This window comes from Lucilia sericata, unplaced genomic scaffold (genome assembly GCF_015586225.1).
Source record: "Lucilia sericata isolate MDLA Ls3-8-SP2 unplaced genomic scaffold, ASM1558622v1 Contig000826F_arrow, whole genome shotgun sequence".
Lineage (NCBI taxonomy): Eukaryota > Metazoa > Arthropoda > Insecta > Diptera > Calliphoridae > Lucilia > Lucilia sericata.
The window spans coordinates 110,001-134,678 of NW_023994818.1; the positions used below are offsets into that span (position 1 = coordinate 110,001).

At 30.3% G+C, this 24,678-nt stretch overlaps 1 protein-coding gene across 1 annotated transcript in view; it reads left to right on the forward strand.

Annotated features, from left to right (window-relative positions):
• Positions 1-24,678, forward strand: part of LOC119608389 (putative mediator of RNA polymerase II transcription subunit 26) — an 84,101-nt gene that overhangs the window by 800 nt on the left and 58,623 nt on the right. The window contains 1 exon segment of the mRNA XM_037962791.1: positions 5,020-5,404. Coding sequence (XP_037818719.1) covers positions 5,401-5,404 — 4 coding nt within the window. The 5' untranslated portion in view covers positions 5,020-5,400.

Consider the following 24,678-nt stretch of genomic DNA (forward strand, 5'->3'; position numbering starts at 1 on the left):
AATTCAAAAAAGAACCATTTCAATGACAAAAAAGTACCAGAAACTTCCATTTTAATTCAATCAGTAGGCGGCATGTTTATTTTTGAGTTTCTAGGATCAATATTCAAAAGGATTGAAAAAGTACCAATTGAACAACAAAAAGTACCAAAAAGTTTACTCTTCTAAATTGTCATTCTATCAGGATCAGACATATAGGTCTGATTTTATGTTTCTAGGTTCAATATGGCAGAAAACCAAAAAGTATAAGTTAAAGAAAGGAAAAGTATTAAAAATCCCTTCCAACAGCTTGTCATTCAATCAGGGATCTGAATGTTTAATTTTAAGTACCTTTTGAAGAGCGAAAAAGTACCAAAAAATCCTTCTTATAGGTTCTCATTTACTTCGGGCTGTACATATTTAACATTATGTTTCTTGACTAAATGTACAAATCTCATTTCATTAATATACATAACTATTTAATTTGTTTCTCATCTCAGCTTAATTTCCCACATACAATTTTCCATCCGTGATTTTGGCAATAACAATACACAGCTTCAGACTTAAAGTAATATTCTTGCTCTGCTTCGTTTTAATAAACAAGCAAACTAAGTACAAGCACAACATTTACCATATAAAGCTGTATGTTGTTGTTGTTTTTGCTTTTTGTCAAAGAATGCTTTGCATAAGCATGCTTATTTACGGACCGATTTTGCTGATCGTCTGATAGAATCATTGAAGATTCCGATCTCGCAGATATATAAGATCTGCTGAAAACTGATTTAAATATACATTACCGAACCACTCCACTCGTCAGATGCAGTATTTTATAGTAATAGATCCAACCTATAGCAGTGAGAAATCTCAGGATATAATTAAGCTTGGATCCAGATATCTCACCAAGGTTAGATATGAAGTAACTGCCATGAACACGGTTTCTTTTAAGAGATAAAGCAGGACATTCCCAGAGAAGATGAAAGACCGTTTCTTCCTTTTCCATGTCTTTGCAACTGAGACAGTGTCGACTAGCATGTCTGCCTAGCCCCCAGTGTCCCGTTATTACTGCTAACAATCTCGATATATCCCGTCAACTTCGGTTTATAAGGAGTCTTGTAGGTTTCTCATTTTCAAGATAGAATCTGAGGATATTACTCTTGATAAAACCTAACGGGGTTGCTACTGGAACGGCTTTGGTGAGATCAAGAGCAGATCCCATTCTGGAAAGCTCATCTGCCTGTTCATTTCCATAATAGACCCAGCCTTGACAGATCTTTCTTGCATTGTGCAACTAATAGCGAAGTGTTAGTACAATAAGTATCGCTTGACTATCGACAAAAATTACTATGTTGCCTCGAATATTGAGGTCATGTAGTATCATTATCGCAAACATTTCAGCCTGAAAGACGCAACAGTTGTTGGGAAGACGATGAGATAAACTTATCCTAGCTTCTTCACAGAAGACACCAGAACCAACAATGCAGTTCATTTTAGAACCATCTGTAAAGATTATGGTGGTATATTTGGTCGAATAGGGGCGAAAGAATACAAACGGAATGACAGACTTATAAAAACTACCAAGAGATTTTTAAAATACACGAAAAGCTGATTTCATGTTCATTACACCAAATGAAGAAATATCATCTCGACATTGTAAATCTTTGACAAGCCCCGGTGGGCTTAGGAGGACAAAATTCAAAACTTTAAATCGACAACAATTTCATTAAAATCCTTTAGAAGTTACAGATTTATTTTCCTAATTTTTTTCTTTTCTATATCTCTGTGGCGGTCTTTAGAAAGATTTGTAATTAATACGTATGAGTGTTAATTTTACTAATAAATGCTACTCATACGTACCGTTGCATCAAAAATTTGGTTTTCTCAAGAAACCTAAGAATTAAATTTATATTTTTTTTTGCAATTTTTAAGACCTTGACAAAAAACACCTGCCTAAGCAAAATTTGTGTATTGATTTAATAACAGAAATTGCTTAAATTAATATAATTAGTATAATTTAGCAAAAAAATACCTCTTGGGACCTACACAATCATATTTTGTGAAATAATAAACTTACTTCTTCTGTGATGATAAATGAAGCTAATTTGAACATTTTCTTAGCAAAAAGGAAAAAAGAACTTGAAAGGTCAAAAGTAAGAAATAAAAGAAAATAAACAAAAAAGATCTATGTATATAATTACACTCAAGGAATTTGGGGGATTTTATGAAAATAAGATGTTTCAAGGACATTTGAGAGAATATGATAAACAAATTTGACAAATTGTGTTCAATTAATAATAAAAATTTCCTTTTGAAAATTTCTAACGAGTTCGAGATTTAGAATAATTTTGGGTTTCGAATACAAAAGCAGCCAGAGAGTTCTTTTGTTTTTCTCGGCCAATACAATGGGTGATTGAAGAAGAGAGAGAACGATTTCGATTATGAACCAACCTATTGATTAGTTTATGGATTAACCTACTGAATAGTTTATGAATTGGTTTCTGATTATTTTATGGAACTAATGACTATGAATTATGGATTAGTTTATAGGCTAGCCTATGGACTAGTTTATGGACTAGTCTATGGTCTAGCTTATGGATTAGTCTATGGACTAGCCTATGGACGAGTCTATGGACTAGTCTATGGAATAGTTTATAGACTAGCCTATGGACTAGTCTATGGACTAGTCTATGGACTAGGCTATGTATCAATCTATAGACTAGGCTATGGATTAGTCTATGGACTAGCCTATGGAATAGCCTATAGACTAGCCAATGGATTAGTATATGAACTTGTCTATGAAATATTCTCTAGCCTATGGGCTAGCCTATGAACTAGTCTATGGGCTAGCATATGGACTAGTCTATTGAATAGTCTCTAGACTAGCATATAGACTAGTCTATGAATTAGTCTATAGACTAGCTTTTGCACTAGTCAATGGATTAGTCTATAGATTAGTTAATGAACTTGTCTATGGAATAGTCTCTAGACTAGCCTATGGACTAACCTATGAAGTAGTCTATGGGCTAGCATATGGACTAGTCTATGGAATAGTTTCTAGACTAGCCTATGGATTAGTCTATAGACTAGCCTATGGATTAGTTTATGAACTAGTCTATGGAACAGTCTCTAGACTAGCCTATGGACTAGTCTATTGAATAGTCTCTAGACTAGTATATGGACTAGTGTATGGAATAGTCTCTAGACTAGACTATGGACTAGCCTATGGATTAGCCTATAGACTAGCTTTTGGACTAGTCAACGGATTAGTCTATAGATTAGTCAATGAACTTCTCTATGGAATAGTCTCTACACTGGCCTATGGAATGATCTCCAGACTAGCCTGGACTAACCTATGAACTAGTCTATGGGCTAGCATATGGACTAGTCTATGGACTAGTCTATGGAATAATCTCTAAACTAGCCTATGGACTAGTCCATGGACTAGCCTATGAACTAGTCTATGGGCTAGCATATGGACTGGTCTATGTAATAGTCTCTAGACTAGCCTATGGATTAGTCTATTGAGAAGTCTATGCACTAGTCGATGGGCTATTTTTTTAACTATTAGTCTAGTCCATATATTAATAAATAATATATGGACTAGTCAATGGACTAGTCTATGGGGTTTTTGTCAAGTTCTACACTATTCTGTAGACTATTGACTGGAATAGGTAATAGTCTATGGACTAGTCAGTTGGTAGCGGACAAGTCTTTAAACTAGTCTATGAACTGGTCAATGGACTAGACTATGACTAGTATATAGACTACCTTATAGACTAGTCTATGAACTAGTCTATAAGCTATTTTGCTGGTTAAATTCAATTAAAATTAAATTCTAAAAACCTAGATTTCGATCGCACCCATTTATGCAATTTGATTAACAATGTTTCATCATATTAATAAAAATTTTTATAAGAATTAAATGAAATTTTATTCTGAGTGTATTGTAGTAAAGTAAACAAATAAAAACTTTTCCACAAGAAAAAAAAAGAAGATGATATATAATGACCATAAAAATGTCATTGAAATACACATTTTCCATTTTTGTTTTTATTAAATTAACAACTTTGAAAATGTTTACATTAATGAAACCAAATATTATTGAAATTAAAAACATGAGTTGTCACTTTTTCCTTGACCAGTAGTAGAATGAAGAATGATTTATTCAGAAAGTAAGAAAATAAAAAAAAACTTAAAAAAATTACATTAAATTTAAATAATTGAAACAATGATATACAATAAGAATTCCATTAAAAAATATAAAATAAATTTTTTTTCTTTGTCTTTTACATAACTAATATAATTTCTTAAGCCATTAAAATATATAAGTTGTTCTCTAAGTACTTGAAAAAAAAATTCGATTTTATACAAAATTTTTTTTTCATTGATGTGCAAATGATGTCCAGTTTAACATGCCATTAAAAATCCATCCTCAAAAAAGAAATCTCATTAAAAATAAATGAGAGTAAAATGATGTTTTATTTTAATATTAAAACCCTTATTAACATATTTTAATAAAACAAAACAATCCTGCATAAATTTCCAACAGAGTTAAACTGTATTTAACCCATAATTAATCTGATGCTAGAGACTTTCCCTAAAGTATTAATTATAAATTAAACTCGCTACAAAACGACCACACAAAAATCAACAACAAAAAGCATAGCATACTTATTACAACATTGTCATTTATACTCTTTTCATTTTTTTTGTAATTTGTATTCTAATTATTATTACTCATACGCTACAGTGCACAGATTTGAATTTATTTTTTTTATCAAGGAATAATTTAAAATTGATGTCAACTTTGTGTGCTGTGTGTGTCTTTTATGGCCCTCCTCCAACTCCTCTCTATGATTATTACAATTATTATTATTGCAGCCAGCTAGAGTATTAAACATTTTCTGTTTTTGCTTTTTTTATTAACTAGAAAAATTATAATTTATGCCATTTTTACTTTTAGCCAACAAATGCTATAACAGTTTTTCAAATCTATTAATTTCTTCGTTTTTTTTCTACTCTTCTTTCTCTTAACATTTTAAATAGCAAAAACAAAGGGGGAATATGAAAACAGCTTACAAAAGAATCCTGTAATCAAAACCAGAAAGCAGTTAAAAAGTGAACGCAGTTTTTTTTTTAAATGATGTCATTTTTATTACAAAAAATCTCTAAAAAAGTGTTAAAATATTTTAATTTTAGCTTGAAAATAATAAAAAATAATTGCTAAAATTTTTTTACATAAAATAATACTCAAAAAAAGAGAAAGTATTAGCAACGAGTGAATTGTTTTTAAATGAGTGTAAAGAATTTATAATTTGAAAAGTAGAAAGAAGATAAAGTGAATAAAAAGTAACGCATTTTGTCAAAATATAACTATTTTATTGGAGCTCATGGATAAGTGTAGCTGTTTTAAGGGATCGTGTCACAATGGGTAAGTGATTATTATATATTTTTATTGAGTATTTTTCTTTTAGGTTTTGATAAGTTCTGTTTAATTTAAATTATAAATAAATAGACCCTAGGCGATATTCTAGTTCAGATTTTAGACATGACCATAGTCCAGACTATGATTCAGTTTAGAATATAGACTATAGGCCACACTATATACAAGTTGTCCAGACTGTATACTGAACTATAGTCTAGACAATAGAAAAGACTATAGTCCAGACTATAGAACGGACTGTATTACAGACTATTGACTAGATTATAGTCCAAAATATATACTAAACTATAGACTAGACTAATAGACTATAGACTAGACTATAGACTAGACTATAGACTAGACTATAGACTAGACTATAGACTAGACTATAGACTAGACTATAGACTAGACTATAGGCTAGACTATAGACTAGACTATAGGCTAGACTATAGACTAGACTATAGACTAGACTATAGACTAGACTATAGACTAGACTATAGACTAGACTATAGACTAGACTATAGACTAGACTATAGACTAGACTATAGACTAGACTATAGACTAGACTATAGACTAGACTATAGACTAGACTATAGACTAGACTATAGACTAGACTATAGACTAGACTATAGACTAGACTATAGACTAGACTATAGACTAGACTATAGACTAGACTATAGACTAGACTATAGACTAGACTATAGACTAGACTATAGACTAGACTATAGACTAGACTATAGACTAGACTATAGACTAGACTATAGACTAGACTATAGACTAGACTATAGACTAGACTAGACTAGACTATAGACTAGACTATAGACTAGACTATAGACTAGACTATAGACTAGACTATAGACTAGACTATAGACTAGACTATAGACTAGACATAGACTAGACTATAGACTAGACTATAGACTAGACTAGAGACTAGCTACTATAGACTAGACTATAGACTAGACTATAGACTAGACTATAGACTAGACTATAGACTAGAACTATAGACGAGACTATAGACTAGACTAAGACTAGAACTATAGACTAACTATAGAGTAGACTATAGACTAGACTATAGACTAAACTATAGACTAGACTATAGACTAGACTATAGACTAGACTATAGACGAGACTATAGACTAGACTATAGACTAGACTATAGACTAGACTATAGACTAGACTATAGACTAGACGATAGACTAGACTATAGGGACTAGACTATAGACTAGACTATAGACTAGCTATAGACTAGACTATAGACTAGACTATAGACATAGACTATAGACTAGACTATAGACTAGACTATAGACTAGACTATAGACTAGACTATAGACTAGACTATAGACTAGACTAGACTATAGACTAGACTATAGACTAGACTATAGACTAGACTATAGACTAGACTATAGACTACTATACTAGACTATAGACTAGACTATAGACTAGACTATAGACTAGACTATTGACTAGACTATAGACTAGACTATAGACTAGACTATTGACTAGACTATAGACTAGATTATAGACTAGATTATAGACTAGACTATAGACTATAGTTTAGACAATATAATAGACTATAGTTCAGAATATCGACTACTGGCCAGAAAATAGGCTAGGCTATAGTCCATGCTATAGACTAGACTAAAGTACTGACTATGGAGCAGACTATACCCTAGACTTTCGTTCAGACTATGTAATATATTCCAGACTATAGACTAGACTATAGTCCAGTCTATGGACTAGACTATAGTTCAGACTATAGACTAGACTAGACTACAATCCACACTATAGACTAGACTATATACTAAACTGTAGTCCAGACCATAGATTAAACTATAGTCTAAATTATAGAGTAGACTATAGTTTACACTACAGACTAAACCATAATACAAAATTAAACTAAACTATATTCCAGTCTATGTGCCAAACTATAGCCTATACTATACAATAGACTATATTACAGACTATAGACTAGATTATAGTCCAGACTACAGACTAGACTATAGTCCAGACTTTAGACTAGACTATAGTCCAGACTATAAATTAAGGTATAGTTCAGACAATAAATTAAGCTATAGTCCAGACTATAAATTAAACTATAGTCCAGACAATACAGTAGACTACAGTCAAACCAATAGAATTGGCTTAATTTTACAGATTGGACTATAGTCATTGATACAGCTAGTAGTAAAATTTAAATTGACTAACAGTACTATAAGTAGCCCACTTGGTATTAACTTCTTTCCATTTTCCAAATAACTATAAATTGTTTAACAAACCGTAAACAATTTCCTTAGAATACTGATTTAACATGGAAAAATTCTTGGAATTTAAAGCTCAAACAAAAAAAAAAAAAAAAAATAAATAATACGCAAATACATAGATATACCTAAGATGTAAATATACATTTAAAAGCATTTTCTACTAGAGAAACGAAGCCGGTATCTTTTTGTTTTATTATTTTTCCTGTTTTAAGCTAAAAGGGCATATTAAATGCAGAAATGAACAATAACTCCCAGGAATATTTCTTGTTAAAGACATCAAATGTAAGATTTCCTTACTTTCATGGAAATATGTATTTCAGAGAATTGTTTTGTTGTAACAAATATTTAAAATTTTCAAGATATGTTGAGACAAAAAAAATCACCAGAAATTTTTAAATAAATTAACAAAATTAATATTTTACTTAATAAATTGCGTTCATAATAAATAAATACCTACGGCTGTATTTATAAAAACTTATTTTAGGTTTATTAAACAATTTTAGGCAAAATTCAGGAAAATCGTATTTATAAACGTGAAATAGCTTAAAACACCTTCAATAAACCATTGACAATTAGAAGAATTTTATTGTAGGCTCGACCCTTCTTTAAGCCAACAATAACTTGATTTTTAACAATTTTTTTCTCAGATAAAGATTTTCCCGGTAATTTTAGGTTGATTGCGAAAACTAATAATGGTTTCTTTTAAAATAAAATCTAAAAATTCTAATTTTAACGTTTACAAATTTGTAAATAAAATCCCAGAAAATTTTTAAACGATTATATTTTGAGGAAAAAACTCAAATCTAAGCATTATTGGATTAATGCATGAATATTTGACAATATTCCAATTGTCCAGCACTATTTTTAGGAAATTTGGAAATGCCCGTCGGTCAACCAAATGATGGACAAAATCATTTGATTTGGCTTTTTCAAAGTTTGTTGGTTAAATATAATGCCATAAAGTAATTAACCATGTAAATTATATTGATTAGTGTTATACTAATGCAAAATATATTCGCCGGCATTAAAATTAGTCAAATATCAAAGAAATTTATCAATATTTGCAAAAATTTATCAAAAATTACAAGCAAAATATGTAAAAATAAGAAAATGTGTCATAGTGATGTATATTTTGTCGCAAAATATCCGTTATTCGGATACTTTTAATAATAATTAGAAATTATATGTTATATTTATTCATCTGAACTAAATAGACATTTATTAAGGCCATATATATATTTATTTTTCTTAAAAGTTTGTTTTTATTGTCAAAAATCTATTATAAACAAAAATATAAAATTAAGAAAACCGAATCAACGAATATTTTATCCTAATTGTACGCAACACTAACACATAAAATGACAGCCATATTTTACAGTGCTGCCAACTTAAACATAAATCAGCACAATAGTTAATATACGTTTATTATTTGTTTATGAATATCACAATTTTATTAATGGTTTTTAAGGCTAAAGTGTGATTTAACTATTGAGTGCATTAAAAGCAAAATAAGATTTTTTTATAAATACAAGCGCTAATGTTTTAATTTAAATTGGTATTAGTCTTTTTAGCTTTTTGTTATTTGCAACAGCTGCTACAACAAGATATACAAGATTATTATTTTAACTGAATTGCAAAACGACACAAACTGTTATTTAAATCTGGTTAAACAGCTAATTCGGTTTTTTATTCTTTATAAAATTCATTTAAGAACCACTTAAGAGGAAATTATTAATGATGAATTTTTGTAAATTTAAATTGTGGAGATTACATCGAGGAGATTACAGCAGAAAAAAGACAACATACTGAACCAAAGACAAGATTACCAAAAATTGGTCTAAGTAGAGTCAAAACTATTGACCAATAAGAAGAGTCAAATATAGACTAGATTAAACTATAAACTAGACTGTAGACTATACTATAGACTAACTATAGACTATACTATGACTAGACTATAGATTAGCCTATAGACTAGAGTAGACTATAGACTAGCCTATAGACTAGATTATAAAATATAGACTAGACTATGGACTAGACTATAGACTAGACTATAGACTAGACTAGACTATAGACTAGACTATAGACTAGACTATAGACTAGACTATAGACTAGACTATAGACTAGACTATAGACAAGACTATAGACTAGACTATAGACTAGACTATAGACTAGACTATAGACTAGACTATAGACTAGACTATAGACTAGACTATAGACTAGACTATAGACTAGACTATAGACTAGACTATAGACTAGACTATAGACTAGACTATAGACTAGACTATAGACTAGACTATAGACTAGACTATAGACTAGACTATAGACTAGACTATAGACTAGACTATAGACTAGACTATAGACTAGACTATAGACTAGACTATAGACTAGACTATAGACTAGACTATAGACTAGACTATAGACTAGACTATAGACTAGACTATAGATTAGACTAGACTATAGACTAGACTAGACTATAGACTAGACTAGACTATAGACTAGACTATAGACTAGACTATAGTCTAGACTATAGACTAGACTATAGACTAGACTATAGACTAGACTATAGACTAGACTATAGACTAGACTATAGACTAGACTATAGACTAGGACTATAGACTAGACTATAGACTAGACTATAGACTAGACTATAGACTAGACTATAGACTAGACTATAGACTAGACTATAGACTAGACTATAGACTAGACTATAGACTAGACTATAGACTAGACTATAGACTAGACTATAGACTAACTAAGACTAGACTATAGACTAGACTATAGACTAGACTATAGACTAGACTATAGACTAGACTATAGACTAGACTATAGACTAGACTATAGACTAGACTATAGACTAGACTATAGACTAGACTATAGACTAGACTATAGACTAGACTATAGACTAGACTATAGACTAGACTATAGACTAGACTATAGACTAGACTATAGACTAGACTATAGACTAGACTATAGACTAGACTATAGACTAGACTATAGACTAGACTATAGACTAGACTATAGACTAGACTATAGACTAGACTATAGACTAACTATAGACTAGACTATAGACTAGACTATAGACTAGACTATAGACTAGACTATAGACTAGACTATAGACTAGACTATAGACTAGACTATAGACTAGACTATAGACTAGACTATACTAGACTATAGACTAGACTATAGACTAGACTATAGACTAGACTATAGACTAGACTATAGACTAGACTATAGACTAGACTATAGACTAGACTATAGACTAGACTATAGACTAGACTATAGACTAGACTATAGACTAGACTATAGACTAGACTATAGACTAGACTATAGACTAGACTATAGACTAGACTATAGACTAGACTATAGACTAGACTATAGACTAGACTATAGACTAGACTATAGACTAGACTATAGACTAGACTATAGACTAGACTATAGACTAGACTATAGACTAGACTATAGACTAGACTATAGACTAGACTATAGACTAGACTATAGACTAGACTATAGACTAGACTATAGACTAGACTATAGACTAGACTATAGACTAGACTATAGACTAGACTATAGACTAGACTATAGACTAGACTATAGACTAGACTATAGACTAGACTATAGACTAGACTATAGACTAGACTATAGACTAGACTATAGACTAGACTATAGACTAGACTATAGACTAGACTATAGACTAGACTATAGACTAGACTATAGACTAGACTATAGACTAGACTATAGACTAGACTATAGACTAGACTATAGACTAGACTATAGACTAGACTATAGACTAGACTATAGACTAGACTATAGACTAGACTATAGACTAGACTATAGACTAGACTATAGACTAGACTATAGACTAGACTATAGACTAGACTATAGACTAGACTATAGACTAGACTATAGACAAGACTATAGACTAGACTATAGACTAGACTATAGACTAGACTACAGACTAGACTATAGACTAGACTATAGACTAGACTATAGACTAGACTATAGACTAGACTATAGACTAGACTATAGACTAGACTATAGACTAGACTATAGACTAGACTATAGACTAGACTATAGACTAGACTATAGACTAGACTATAGACTAGACTATAGACTAGACTATAGACTAGACTATAGACTAGACTATAGACTAGACTATAGACTAGACTATAGACTAGACTATAGACTAGACTATAGACTAGACTATAGACTAGACTATAGACTAGACTATAGACTAGACTATAGACAAGACTATAGACTAGACTATAGACTAACCTAATATATTTAGAAATTAGTTTTCCAACTTGCGACCACTTTTCTACTAAATTATAATTATATTTTGTAATAAAAGTCCTGCTGGGTTTAGTCGTCTTCAACCAAATTCAATTATCATTCATAAAATATACAATTCCACTTAAACCAGCACAAAAAGTTCATACATTAAAGGTAAATATAAAATTTATTATTGTGTTAAATTTTATATTGTTTATTGTTATATTTAGATTAAAAAACGACAGCGTGGCAGACTGACAGCCAGACATTTTGTCTACAGAGGGACACAAAATTTGGCCAGACTAAAAATTCAAATGCAATTGAGGTGTACTTAAGAGCAGACAGAAAAGATGAAAGAAAATTTAGGCATTAAACAATTAGATTTTAAAGAAAATAAAGAAAAAAGATTTATGGAAAAGCAATGATTCATAAAAATATTTACCAGCTTGTTTGTAAGAAACTGTGCAAAAGCTTAAGAGGAATAATTTAATGAATAATTTCTTTAGCAATAATTTTATTTGTATCCTAATTTTATGGAGAATATTCAAAGAATTTAAAAACTGTATTGAATATACATACATATGTATATACAAATAACAGAGCATACTTTAAGGCTTTTTATTACAACTGTAAAAATCATTTTACCAAAAGTTTTTCTCTTTAAAAAAATACCAAATTTTTATTTTTAAAATACTTCAAAAACAATTTAAAGTAAAATTGAAAAGTATAAAACTGAAATATGTTAAAAATATTTTCTTTTCTTCTACCACTTGACCGTCATACATAAATATTTATTTCTATAGAAATGTATAAATGTATTCATATGTATGTATGTGTGAATTGTATGAATTTACAACAAGTGTTTGTATTTTTAAATGTATGTTTTGTAAAATAAAATACGTTCTTTTTCCTTTTACTTCTTCTCATTTATTTAAATATTTCTTTAGTTTTTAAAGCTAAAGGCGGTTATGACTAACAACAAAACTTCTGAATATTTTATGTAGAGAATAGACAACTATTTTTATATTATTCATGTACACATACATGAATAATATAATGTATATGTAAATATTTGGATAATTTTCAACATTGTTGGAAAGGTAGATGGCTGGTAACGTGGTGTAGATTTTAGCACGAATTTGTAATATAATAATAAATTATATTCTTTTAATTGTTCAATAATTTTTCGAATTCGCTCTTCATAATAAACTACCCTAGTAAAACTTGTAAATGAAAAAACATCAAATTTGAGTGAAATACTTTTTACTGTATATTAGAAATTTTATAGGCTTTAATAGACATTGAAAATAGGTCTTGCAAATATGCAAGATTTAATCGCCTGAATATTTTGCAGTTATTTCACACGTTTTTACCAATTTGCAAGACCTATAGTCACTGCAAATTTAAAGAATATGAAACTAAATATTATAAATAAATTGTGCTAGATTATGGCAAATATAAAAACTATTTACAATACCTGCAAGTATTTGCCATTTAAAAAAGTATTGCAAACAGGTCTTGCAAATCTGCAAGAATTAATCAACTGAATGTATTGTTGGTATTTAGTACATTTAAACATATTTGCTAGACTTGAAACTATTGCTAATTGAAATTTTAAAATTTCATCAAAAATTATACATAAAGCTAGGTTATAGCAACATAGTAAATGTAAATTTTATTGTAAAACACATACAATTTACAACACTTGATCTTATTTACAAAGATTGTCCAAAAGATCTTGCAAATAATGAAAGATTTTACTAGTAAAGTTAAAGTTTAATTAAAAACGTAATTATAGCAAATATTACAGTATTACCCAGTGTAACAGGTCTTGCAAACAAGCAAGATTTCAACAGCTGAATATTTTATATAGATTTGCTTTATTTAAACACTTTTGCTAGACCTGATACCCTTGCAAACTTGCAAAAATTCGTGAAAATAGTACTTAATACTAAATTACAGCAACATAGTAAATTTAAATTGAATTTGCTACATTTCAGCAAATTTGCAATACTAAAAAGATGTTGTAAACAGGTCTAGTAAATAAGCAAAATTAAAACAGCTGAATATTTTGAAGTGCTTCACCATATAGAAACAACTTTGCAAGACTTGTTATCATTGCAAAGATCGTAAATCCAGATAATTTAATACATTTAAGAAAATTTAATACATTTCAAGTTTTCTTAAAACTATAATTATAGCAAGTATAACGTAGTGCAACAGCTCTTGCAAATATGCTAGATCAACACAGCTAAATGCTTTGCTATAATTGATATCATTGCAAACTTTAAACATTTTGTATTACATCAACTTAGTAAATTTAAGTTGAACTTTATAATTTAGCCAATTTGCAATACTAAAAAGTGATTACAAACGGGTCTAGTAAATAAGGAAAATTTAAACAGCTGAATGTTTTGAAGTGATTTACCAAATTTAAGTCACTTTGCAAAAGGTTATACAATTTACAAGAAATTTATAAAATATATCAGTTTGCTCTACCTTACTACCCTTGCAAATTTACAATTAAAAAAAAAATATGGCAAATAGGTCTTGTAAACAGCAATATCTAAATAAATTTGGTTACAAAAAAACTATTTGCAAGATTTATTAGACAAATGAAAATAAAATGTTCAAAAATATAAAAAGTGTAATGTAGCAAATGATTCTTCCTAACCAACTATTGCTTTTTACCAACAGTAGTAGCTTTTGCTACAGTTTTGCAAAAACCTTTATGAATGTTTAAACAAGAAAAAGAAACAAGAAATGACAAAATGAAGGTAATACACAATTATTTTCAAAGAAAAGGAAACGGTATAATACTTCAAACGCAGTTGACGACGTTGGCGGCAAAAAAAAATGTTAATTGCTTCAAAGAAAACAGGAGATAGAGAGATAGAGAAAGAGCGAAAGAGAAACATTTAACAGTTACATGCCAAACAAGAAATGTAGGTTAACAGAGTTTGTGTATATAACTAAATTATGACAAACATAATCATTAACAAAAACATCATGATTATGATGATGTTGGCTTTAATTTTATTTTTCCTTAATTAAACATTAAAAATAAAGTGTTTGTGTGAGTGTGTGGGTATATAAATAATATTTTTGTTATAATTTAAAAAAAAAATAAAGAGCGAGTGCAAAAATATGAGAAAAAAATCTATCTTGTTATAAATGTTGACCTTATTTCCTTGTTTAAAACTCTATAGAAAAAACACAAACTTTTCAACTAACTAAATTTTTTCCCTAAAGAGTAAATTGTTAAACTACAGCCAAATAGTGCGGAAAGAGCAGAAAGGGTGAGCTATAGAGAGAAAAAATAAAACTTAATTTTCTTAAATATAAAACTCATACAAATAAATAGTGCAACTTATACTATTGCAGTTAAACATACACACATACTGCAGTTTCAGCGGTAAGCACTACAACTATAACAAAAACAACACTTGACATGGTTTCACATTTCATTGCATTGCACTACAACAATTACAACTGCCTGACACTAGAGCAAATACCTGTGATATCATTGCTATATGCACTTGCCCAACTACTGCCATGATGAATTTAAGTACTACTCGTATTTGGAAAAATATAATAGTTGTGAGAAAAATTGCAGCAGTTTGGTGAAATTTAGTGAAAAAATTAAAACCTAATGCGGGATACTTTAAAAATTTTAAATTTATTTAATTTATTCGCACATCGTAATTGTTATCAAATGATCTAGAATTTTGCTCTAAATATAATGATATAAGGTCTTGCAGAGTTTGAACATATGAGTTCCTAGATCTAGGGAAAGGGCGAGACGGGCAAACGGGGCAAAGTGGACAAACAAAAGAACGAACGAACGAACGAACGAACGAACGAACGAACGAACGAAGAACGAACGAACGAAGAACGAACGAACGAACGAACGAACGAACGAACGAAAACGAACGAAACGAACGAACGAACGAACGAGAACGAACAACGAACGAACGAACGAACGAACGAACGAACGAAAGAACGAACGAACGAACGAACGAACGAACGAACGAACGAACGAACGAACGAAAACGAACGAACGAACGAACGAACGAACGAACGAAAGAACGAACGAACGAACGAACAACGAACGAACGAACGAACGAAACGAACGAACGAACGAACGAACGAACGAACAAACGAACGAACGAACGAACGAACGAAGAACGAACGAACGAACGAACGAAAGAACGAACGAACGAACGAACGAACGAACGAACGAACGAACGAACGAACGAAGAACGAACGAACGAACGAACGAACGAACGAACGAACGACGAAGAACGAACGAACGAACGAAAGAACGACGAACGAAACGAAGAACGAACGATAACGAACGAACGAACGAACGAACTAACGAACGAAACGAAGAAAGAACGAACGAAACGAACGAACGAACGAAACGAACGAACGAACGAACGAACGAACGAACGAACGAACGAACGAACGAACGAACGAACGAACGAACGAACGAACGAACGAACGAACGAACGAACGAACGAACGAACGAACGAAGAACGAACGAAGAACGAACGAACGAACGAACGAACGAACGAACGAACGAACGAACTAACGAACGAACGAACGAACGAACGAACGAAACGAACGAACGAACGAACGAAGAACGAAACGAACGAACGAACGAACGAAACGAACGAACGAACGAAAGACGAACGAACGAACGAACGAACGAACGAACGAACGAACGAAAAGAACGAAACGAACGAACGAACGAACGAACGAACGAAACGAACGAACGAACGAACGAAACGAAAACGAACGACGAACGAACGAACGAACGAAGAACGAACGAACGAACGAACGAACGAAACGAACGAAACGAACGAACGAACGAACGAACGAACGAACGAACGAACGAACGAACGAACGAACGAACGAACGAACGAACGAACGAACGAACGAACGAACGAACGAACGAACGAACGAACGAACGAACGAACGAACGAACGAACGAACGTAACGAACTAACGAACGAACTAACGAACTAACGAACCTAACTAACTAACTAACTAACTAACTAACTAACTAACTAACTAACTAACTAACTAACTAACTAACTAACTAACTAACTAACTAACTAAACTAACTAACTAACTAACTAACTAACTAACTAACTACAACTAACTAACTAACAAACTAACTAACTGACTAACTAACTAACTAACTAACTAACAAACTAACTAACTAACTAACTAACTAACTAACTAACTAACTAACTAACTAACTAACTAACTAAATAACTAACTAACTAACTAACATTGCTATATTACAACAATATGTAAATAATTTGGAGAAATTTACAAGACTTAAATTACATAGCAAAATGGTCTTACAAAAGTTTAAGTTTAAGAAAATTTGTAATTCTAAAAATATATTAACAACAGATCTTGCAAATATGCAATATTCTAAAGGCTAAATATTTAAAGTAATTTGCCATGTTGAAGGTAATTTACAAGACTATAACAAATTTGAAAAATTTTCTATTTTAGCAAAAATTTTATGAATGTAGATGCGATTTACAAATATTTAAAAAACAATTTGCAATACTAACAAATATTGATATCAGATCTTGCAAATATGCAAGATTTAATCAACTTAATCAATTAACAATTTACTATAGTTAAACATATTTACTAGACTTAACATCATTGCAAATTTTGAAATAAACTCAAAATTATAAAACAAACTCAATAAAATAGAATATTTGAAATAGGTCTTGCAATTGTAAATATGCAAGTTTTTTAGAACAATTTAAAAAGTTAAATGTTTTAATCTGATTTTTCACATTTAAACAAATTTGCAAGACTTGTAAAAAACATTTTTAATTCTGTGCCTTAATACTCAGCATCACTATTGCAAATATAATTGCTGCTCTTGCCTGCCACTGTTCGTTTGAGATACTTAAACCTGCTACCTGGCTGGCTGGTAACACGAGTATTAAACATTTTTTCCATTTCTTTCACATATAGTTCATTTAGTTTTTTTTTGCTTTCATAAGATATTATTTTCATTTTAAGATGCATTTCTTAGTAATACGTTTTTTAAGATTCTATTATTTTCTGCCGTTTTTCTTTTAATTTTTTCTGCTGCATTTGCTTTTTTACGCTTTTCATTCATTATTCTAAGCAGTTGAAGAAGCTTTTTTTTGTTGTTGAGAAATGACTGTTGAAATGAAATGTTGTTGAACATGAAAAACGTCTTTTTTAAATAGCAAGAAAAAAACTATAGTAGTCAGCCTTAAGCATAAAATGTCCTTCATAGTATTTCACTTGTTTTATACATGATTTTTATAAGATATTTTTTTATGATGAAAAACTCAGCAAATTTAATGTGGCAGTTGTTTGCTTTACTATTGCTATTGTTCTTATTAGCACACTTTTGTGGCTGAAAATTAGGGTTTTGTAAAAGCACTAAGCTGAATTATTCGTCTAAAATTTTAAAGAATTTTTACTTTAATTTAATCAAGGGAATTTATTTTTAAAATAAAAATAACGAAGTTTTCATTATTGTTATGTTGTTTCTAAATTTGTTTTAACACATTTGAATTTATTTAAGTTTTCCCTTTCCCCCTAAAACCGCTTTTAGTTTAACCTAAAAATAAAATAAAAAACTTAAATTGATTTAACTTTTAAAAGCTTTTGTTTGGGTTGTTAAAATCCATTAAAAATTTATATATTTAACAAGTGTATTAAGTGAAACTTTTCCCCTCGTAAAAAAATACACAAATTTATTTAGAAAAAATAAGTAGAAATTGTTGAAAAACCCGCACGTACATACATGTAGCAAATTTAATTGCATATTTCCAACTTTGAAAACAAGACGCAGTTCAATATAGTGGATTAGTCTAGTCTATAGTCTAGTCTATAGTCTAGTCTATAGTCTAGTCTATAGTCTAGTCTATAGTCTAGTCTATAGTCTAGTCTATAGTCTAGTCTATAGTCTAGTCTATAGTCTAGTCTATAGTCTAGTCTATAGTCTAGTCTATAGTCTAGTCTATAGTCTAGTTTATAGTCTAGTCTATAGTCTAGTCTATAGTCTAGTCTATAGTCTAGTCTATCTAGTCTAGTCTATAGTCTAGTCTATAGTCTAGTCTATAGTCTAGTCTATAGTCTAGTCTATAGTCTAGTCTATAGTCTAGTCTATAGTCTAGTCTATAGTCTAGTCTATAGTCTAGTCTAGTCTATAGTCTAGTCTATAGTCTAGTCTAGTCTATAGTCTAGTCTATAGTCTAGTCTAGTCTATAGTCTAGTCTAGTCTATAGTCTAGTCTATAGTCTAGTCTATAGTCTAGTCTATAGTCTAGTCTATAGTCTAGTCTATAGTCTAGTCTATAGTCTAGTCTATAGTCTAGTCTATAGTCTAGTCTATAGTCTAGTCTATAGTCTAGTCTATAGTCTAGTCTATAGTCTAGTCTATAGTTAGTCTATAGTCTAGTCTATAGTCTAGTCTATAGTCTAGTCTATAGTCTAGTCTATAGTCTAGTCTATAGTCTAGTCTATAGTCTAGTCTATAGTCTAGTCTATAGTCTAGTCTATAGTCTAGTCTATAGTCTAGTCTATAGTCTAGTCTATAGTCTAGTCTATAGTCTAGTCTATAGTCTAGTCTATAGTCTAGTCTAGTCTAGTCTAGTCTAGTCTAGTCTAGTCTATAGTCTAGTCTAGTCTATAGTCTAGTCTAGTCTATAGTCTAGTCTAGTCTATGTCTAGTCTAGTCTAGTAGTCTAGTCTATAGTCTAGTCTATAGTCTAGTCTATAGTCTAGTCTATAGTCTAGGTCTAGTCTATAGTCTAGTCTATAGTCTAGTCTATAGTCTAGTCTATAGTCTAGTCTATAGTCTAGTCTAGTCTAGTCTATAGTCTAGTCTATAGTCTAGTCTATAGTCTAGTCTATAGTCTAGTCTATAGTCTAGTCTATAGTCTAGTCTATAGTCTAGTCTATAGTCTAGTCTATAGTCTAGTCTATAGTCTAGTCTATAGTCTAGTCTATAGTCTAGTCTATAGTCTAGTCTATAGGTCTAGTCTATAGTCTAGTCTATAGTCTAGTAGTCTAGTTCTATAGTCTAGTCTATAGTCTAGTCTATAGTCTAGTCTATAGTCTAGTCTATAGTCTAGTCTATAGTCTAGTCTATAGTCTAGTCTATAGTCTAGTCTATAGTCTAGTCTTATGTCTAGTCTATAGTTCTCTAGTCTATAGTTAGTCTAGTCTATAGTCTAGTCTATAGTCTATAGTCTAGTCTATAGTCTATAGTCTAGTCTATTAGTCTATAGTCTAGTCTATAGTCTAGTCTATAGTCTAGTCTATAGTTCTAGTCTATAGTCTAGTCTATAGTATAGTCTATCTAGTCTATAGTCTAGTCTATAGTCTAGTCTATAGTCTAGTCTATAGTCTAGTCTATAGTCTAGTCTATAGTCTAGTCTATATAGTCTAGTCTATAGTCTAGTCTATAGTCTAGTCTATAGTCTAGTCTATAGTCTAGTCTATAGTCTAGTCTATAGTCTAGTCTATAGTCTAGTCTAAGTCTAGTCTATAGTCTAGTCTATAGTCTAGTCTATAGTCTAGTCTATAGTCTAGTCTATAGTCTAGTCTATATTCTAGTCTATAGTCTAGTCTATAGTCTAGTCTATAGTCTAGTCTATAGTCTAGTCTATAGTCTTGTCTATAGTCTTGTCTATAGTCTAGTCTATAGTCTAGTCTGTAGTCTAGATTGTAGTCTATAGTATAATCCTCTCTATGGTCTACTATAGTTTGGTCTAGTCTAGTGTAGTTTAGTCTGGTCTATAATCTAGTCTTTAGTCTGATCTCTGCCTTATCGATAGTACTGTTTAACAAAGTCTTTAAGTTTGAACGCACTAATTTAAAACTTAATTTCTCTTTAACTGAGTGCAAGGTTATCTAAACAAGATTCTGCATAAACCAATACTCACTTGACTTGTATGCTATTAACTATTTATCATTATTGATTGATTTTACACGTTCGTGTTAATTTGTTTATAATATTTGAGCTTAATATGTCACAGAAAATGTGTAATAAAATGAAATTGAGCATTTATTTTTAATGTTTTGCATAAAATTATCGTGTAGAAAGACAATTGAACGAAATGTTGTTAATGAATTAATTAATTATTTATAAACTCATCTTGTTTTTAGGTTGTTGTAGCAATTAAACAAGTGGACAAATAAATAAAATAATTTAAGTGATATTTAATTAAAATATAAATAAGATAAATCTCTCTACTATATTCAACAAATTACTAGAGCGTATGATTAATATTGATTAATTTGTTTACAAAAATATAAGAAAATAAATTACTCATACGCCTATGTTAACATTGAAAGATATAGCTTATTGTAAATATTTAATTAAATTTTATTAAATATAAAAGAAAAATATTTTAATTTAATTTTCAACACTTAAATATTTCTATGGTTTCACTTAAATACTATATAAAGTAATGAATTTAATTTATTCTGCTGGTTATTATAATTAATATTTGTAGCTGTTGTTATTACAATTGATAATATTTAATTTTACTATTTTAATGCTTGTCATTAAAATAGCCAACAGGGATTAAAAGTGATTTCAATTAAATGATGAAATGAAACAGTTGATGGATTGGTTGGTTTCATTTGGTATAAATATCTTTACACCTGAGACTTGGCATACATTTTTTTACTGCTGGCGAATAAAATATTTATTTTATACTACATATTTACATAGAAGAACAATTTGCTTTAATGTAAATATTTTTATTACTGAGTATTATAATTTCCTTTGGTGGTTTTAGGTTATTTAGAAAATTGTTATGTGCAATTTAAAGTTAATGTAGAAAAGTTATTTGTTTGATGGCAGATATAGATTGTAAATAAATTATTAAAAGTTTAGTTAAATAAATATATGCATACTACGTAATGTAAATGTTTATAATTTTTTGCACAATGGGTTAAAATTAAAACAGTTGATTTATAAAAAAACAATGATTTTCTTTATTAACATTTTTGGGGGTCAGAATTTCTTTCCAAAATTTTTTCAAAAAAACTCTTCGAAAGATTTGGTAAAAATCGTATAAACAATCTAGACCATAATCTAGTCTATAGTTTAATATATAGTTTAGTGTATAGTTTAGCCTTCAGTAAAAGTTCTATTTTGTGGCCTATTCTAGTCTATAGTCTAATATATAGTCTTGTATCTAGTCTAGTTTATGGTCTAGTCTATAATCAGGACCATATCCTAGTCTACAGACTATTCCATAGTTTAGCTTATGGTCTAGTCTATGGCCTAGTCTATTGTTTAGTCTAAAGACTAGTCTATAGTCTAGTCTATTGTTTAGTCCATAGTCTTGTCTACAGTCTGGTTTATAGTCTAGCATTAAATATGATTTATAGTCTGGGCTATAAGTCTAGTTTATAGTTTATATTCTATAGTCTCGTCTATTCTCTAGTCTATGGTCTAGTCTATAGTCTAGTCTATAGTCTAGTCTATAGTCTAGTCTATAGTCTAGTCTATAGTCTAGTCTATAGTCTAGTCTATAGTCTAGTCTATAGTCTAGTCTATAGTCTAGTCTATAGTCCTAGTCTATAGTCTAGTCTATAGTCTAAGTCTATAGTCTAGTCTATAGTCTAGTCTATAGTCTAGTCTATAGTCTAGTCTATAGTCTAGTCTATAGTCTAGTCTATAGTCTAGTCTATAGTTCTAGTCTATAGTCTAGTCTATAGTCTAGTCTATAGTCTAGTCTATAGTCTAGTCTATAGTCTAGTCTATAGTCTAGTCTATAGTCTAGTCTATAGTCTAGTCTATAGTCTAGTCTATAGTCTAGTCTATAGTCTAGTCTATAGTCTAGTCTATAGTCTAGTCTATAGTCTAGTCTATAGTCTAGTCTATAGTCTAGTCTATAGTCTAGTCTATAGTCTAGTCTATAGTCTAGTCTATAGTCTAGTCTAGTCTAGTCTAGTCTATAGTCTAGTCTATAGTCTAGTCTATAGTCTAGTCTATAGTCTAGTCTATAGTCTAGTCTATAGTCTAGTCTATAGTCTAGTCTATAGTCTAGTCTATAGTCTAGTCTATAGTCTAGTCTATAGTCTAGTCTATAGTCTAGTCTATAGTCTAGTCTATAGTCTAGTCTATCTAGTCTATAGTCTAGTCTATAGTCTAGTCTATAGTCTAGTCTATAGTCTAGTCTATAGTCTAGTCTATAGTCTAGTCTATAGTCTAGTCTATAGTCTAGTCTATTGTCTAGTCTATAGTCTAGTCTATAGTCTAGTCTATAGTCTAGTCTATAGTCTAGTCTATTGTCTAGTCTATAGTCTAGTCTATAGTCTAGTCTATAGTCTATAGTCTAGTCTATAGTCTAGTCTATAGTCTAGTCTATAGTCTAGTCTATAGTCTAGTCTATAGTCTAGTCTATAGTCTAGTCTATAGTCTAGTCTATAGTCTAGTCTATAGTCTAGTCTATAGTCTAGTCTAAGTCTAGTCTATAGTCTAGTCTATAGTCTAGTCTATAGTCTAGTCTATAGTCTAGTCTATAGTCTAGTCTATAGTCTAGTCTATAGTCTAGTCTATAGTCTAGTCTATAGTCTAGTCTATAGTCTAGTCTATAGTCTAGTCTATAGTCTAGTCTATAGTCTAGTCCTATAGTCTAGTCTATAGTCTAGTCTATAGTCTAGTCTATAGTCTAGTCTATAGTCTAGTCTATAGTTAGGTCTATAGTCTAGTCTATAGGTCTAGTCTATAGTCTAGCTATAGTCTAGTCTATAGTCCTAGTCTATAGTCTAGTCTATAGTCTAGTCTATAGTCTAGTCTATAGTCTAGTCTATAGTCTAGTCTATAGTCTAGTCTATAGTCTAGTCTATAGTCTAGTCTATAGTCTAGTCTATAGTCTAGTCTATAGTCTAGTCTTATAGTCTAGTCTAGTCTATAGTCTAGTCTATAGTCTAGTCTTAGTCTAGTCTATAGTCTAGTCTATAGTCTAGTCTATAGTCTAGTCTATAGTCTAGTCTAAGTCTAGTCTATAGTCTAGTCTATAGTCTAGTCTATAGTCTAGTCTAAAGTCTAGTCTATAGTCTAGTCTATAGTCTAGTCTATAGTCTAGTCTATAGTCTAGTCTATAGTATAGTCTATAGTCTAGTCTATGGTCTAGTCTATAGTCTAGTCTATAGTCTAGTCTATAGTCTAGTCTATAGTCTAGTCTAAAGTCTAGTCTATAGTCTAGTCTATAGTCTAGTCTATAGTCTAGTCTAAAGTCTAGTCTATAGTCTAGTCTATAGTCTAGTCTATAGTCTAGTCTATAGTCTAGTCTATAGTCTAGTCTATAGTCTAGTCTATAGTCTAGTCTATAGTCTAGTCTATAGTCTAGTCTATAGTCTAGTCTACATTAAGTATTGTCTACAGTCTAGTCTTAAGTCTATTTTATAGTCTAGTCTATAGTCTAGACCATAGACTTTTCTAGTCTATTGTCTGGTCTTATCTATAGTCTAGTATATATATGTAAACTAGTTTATAGTTTAATCTATAGTCTAGTCTAGGGAGTTTACAATATACATAAAATTCTGTGGCATATTAGCTAAAGTATATCACATTTCTTTTTACTTATAAATATACCTTTTGTCTGGCTCGTATTATTTTATTTTATAAATAATGTTATTTAAGGTTTTATTTAATAAATATTAAATTGTAAGAATTGATCAACTAAGCATGATATGGGTATAATCCCAAAAAA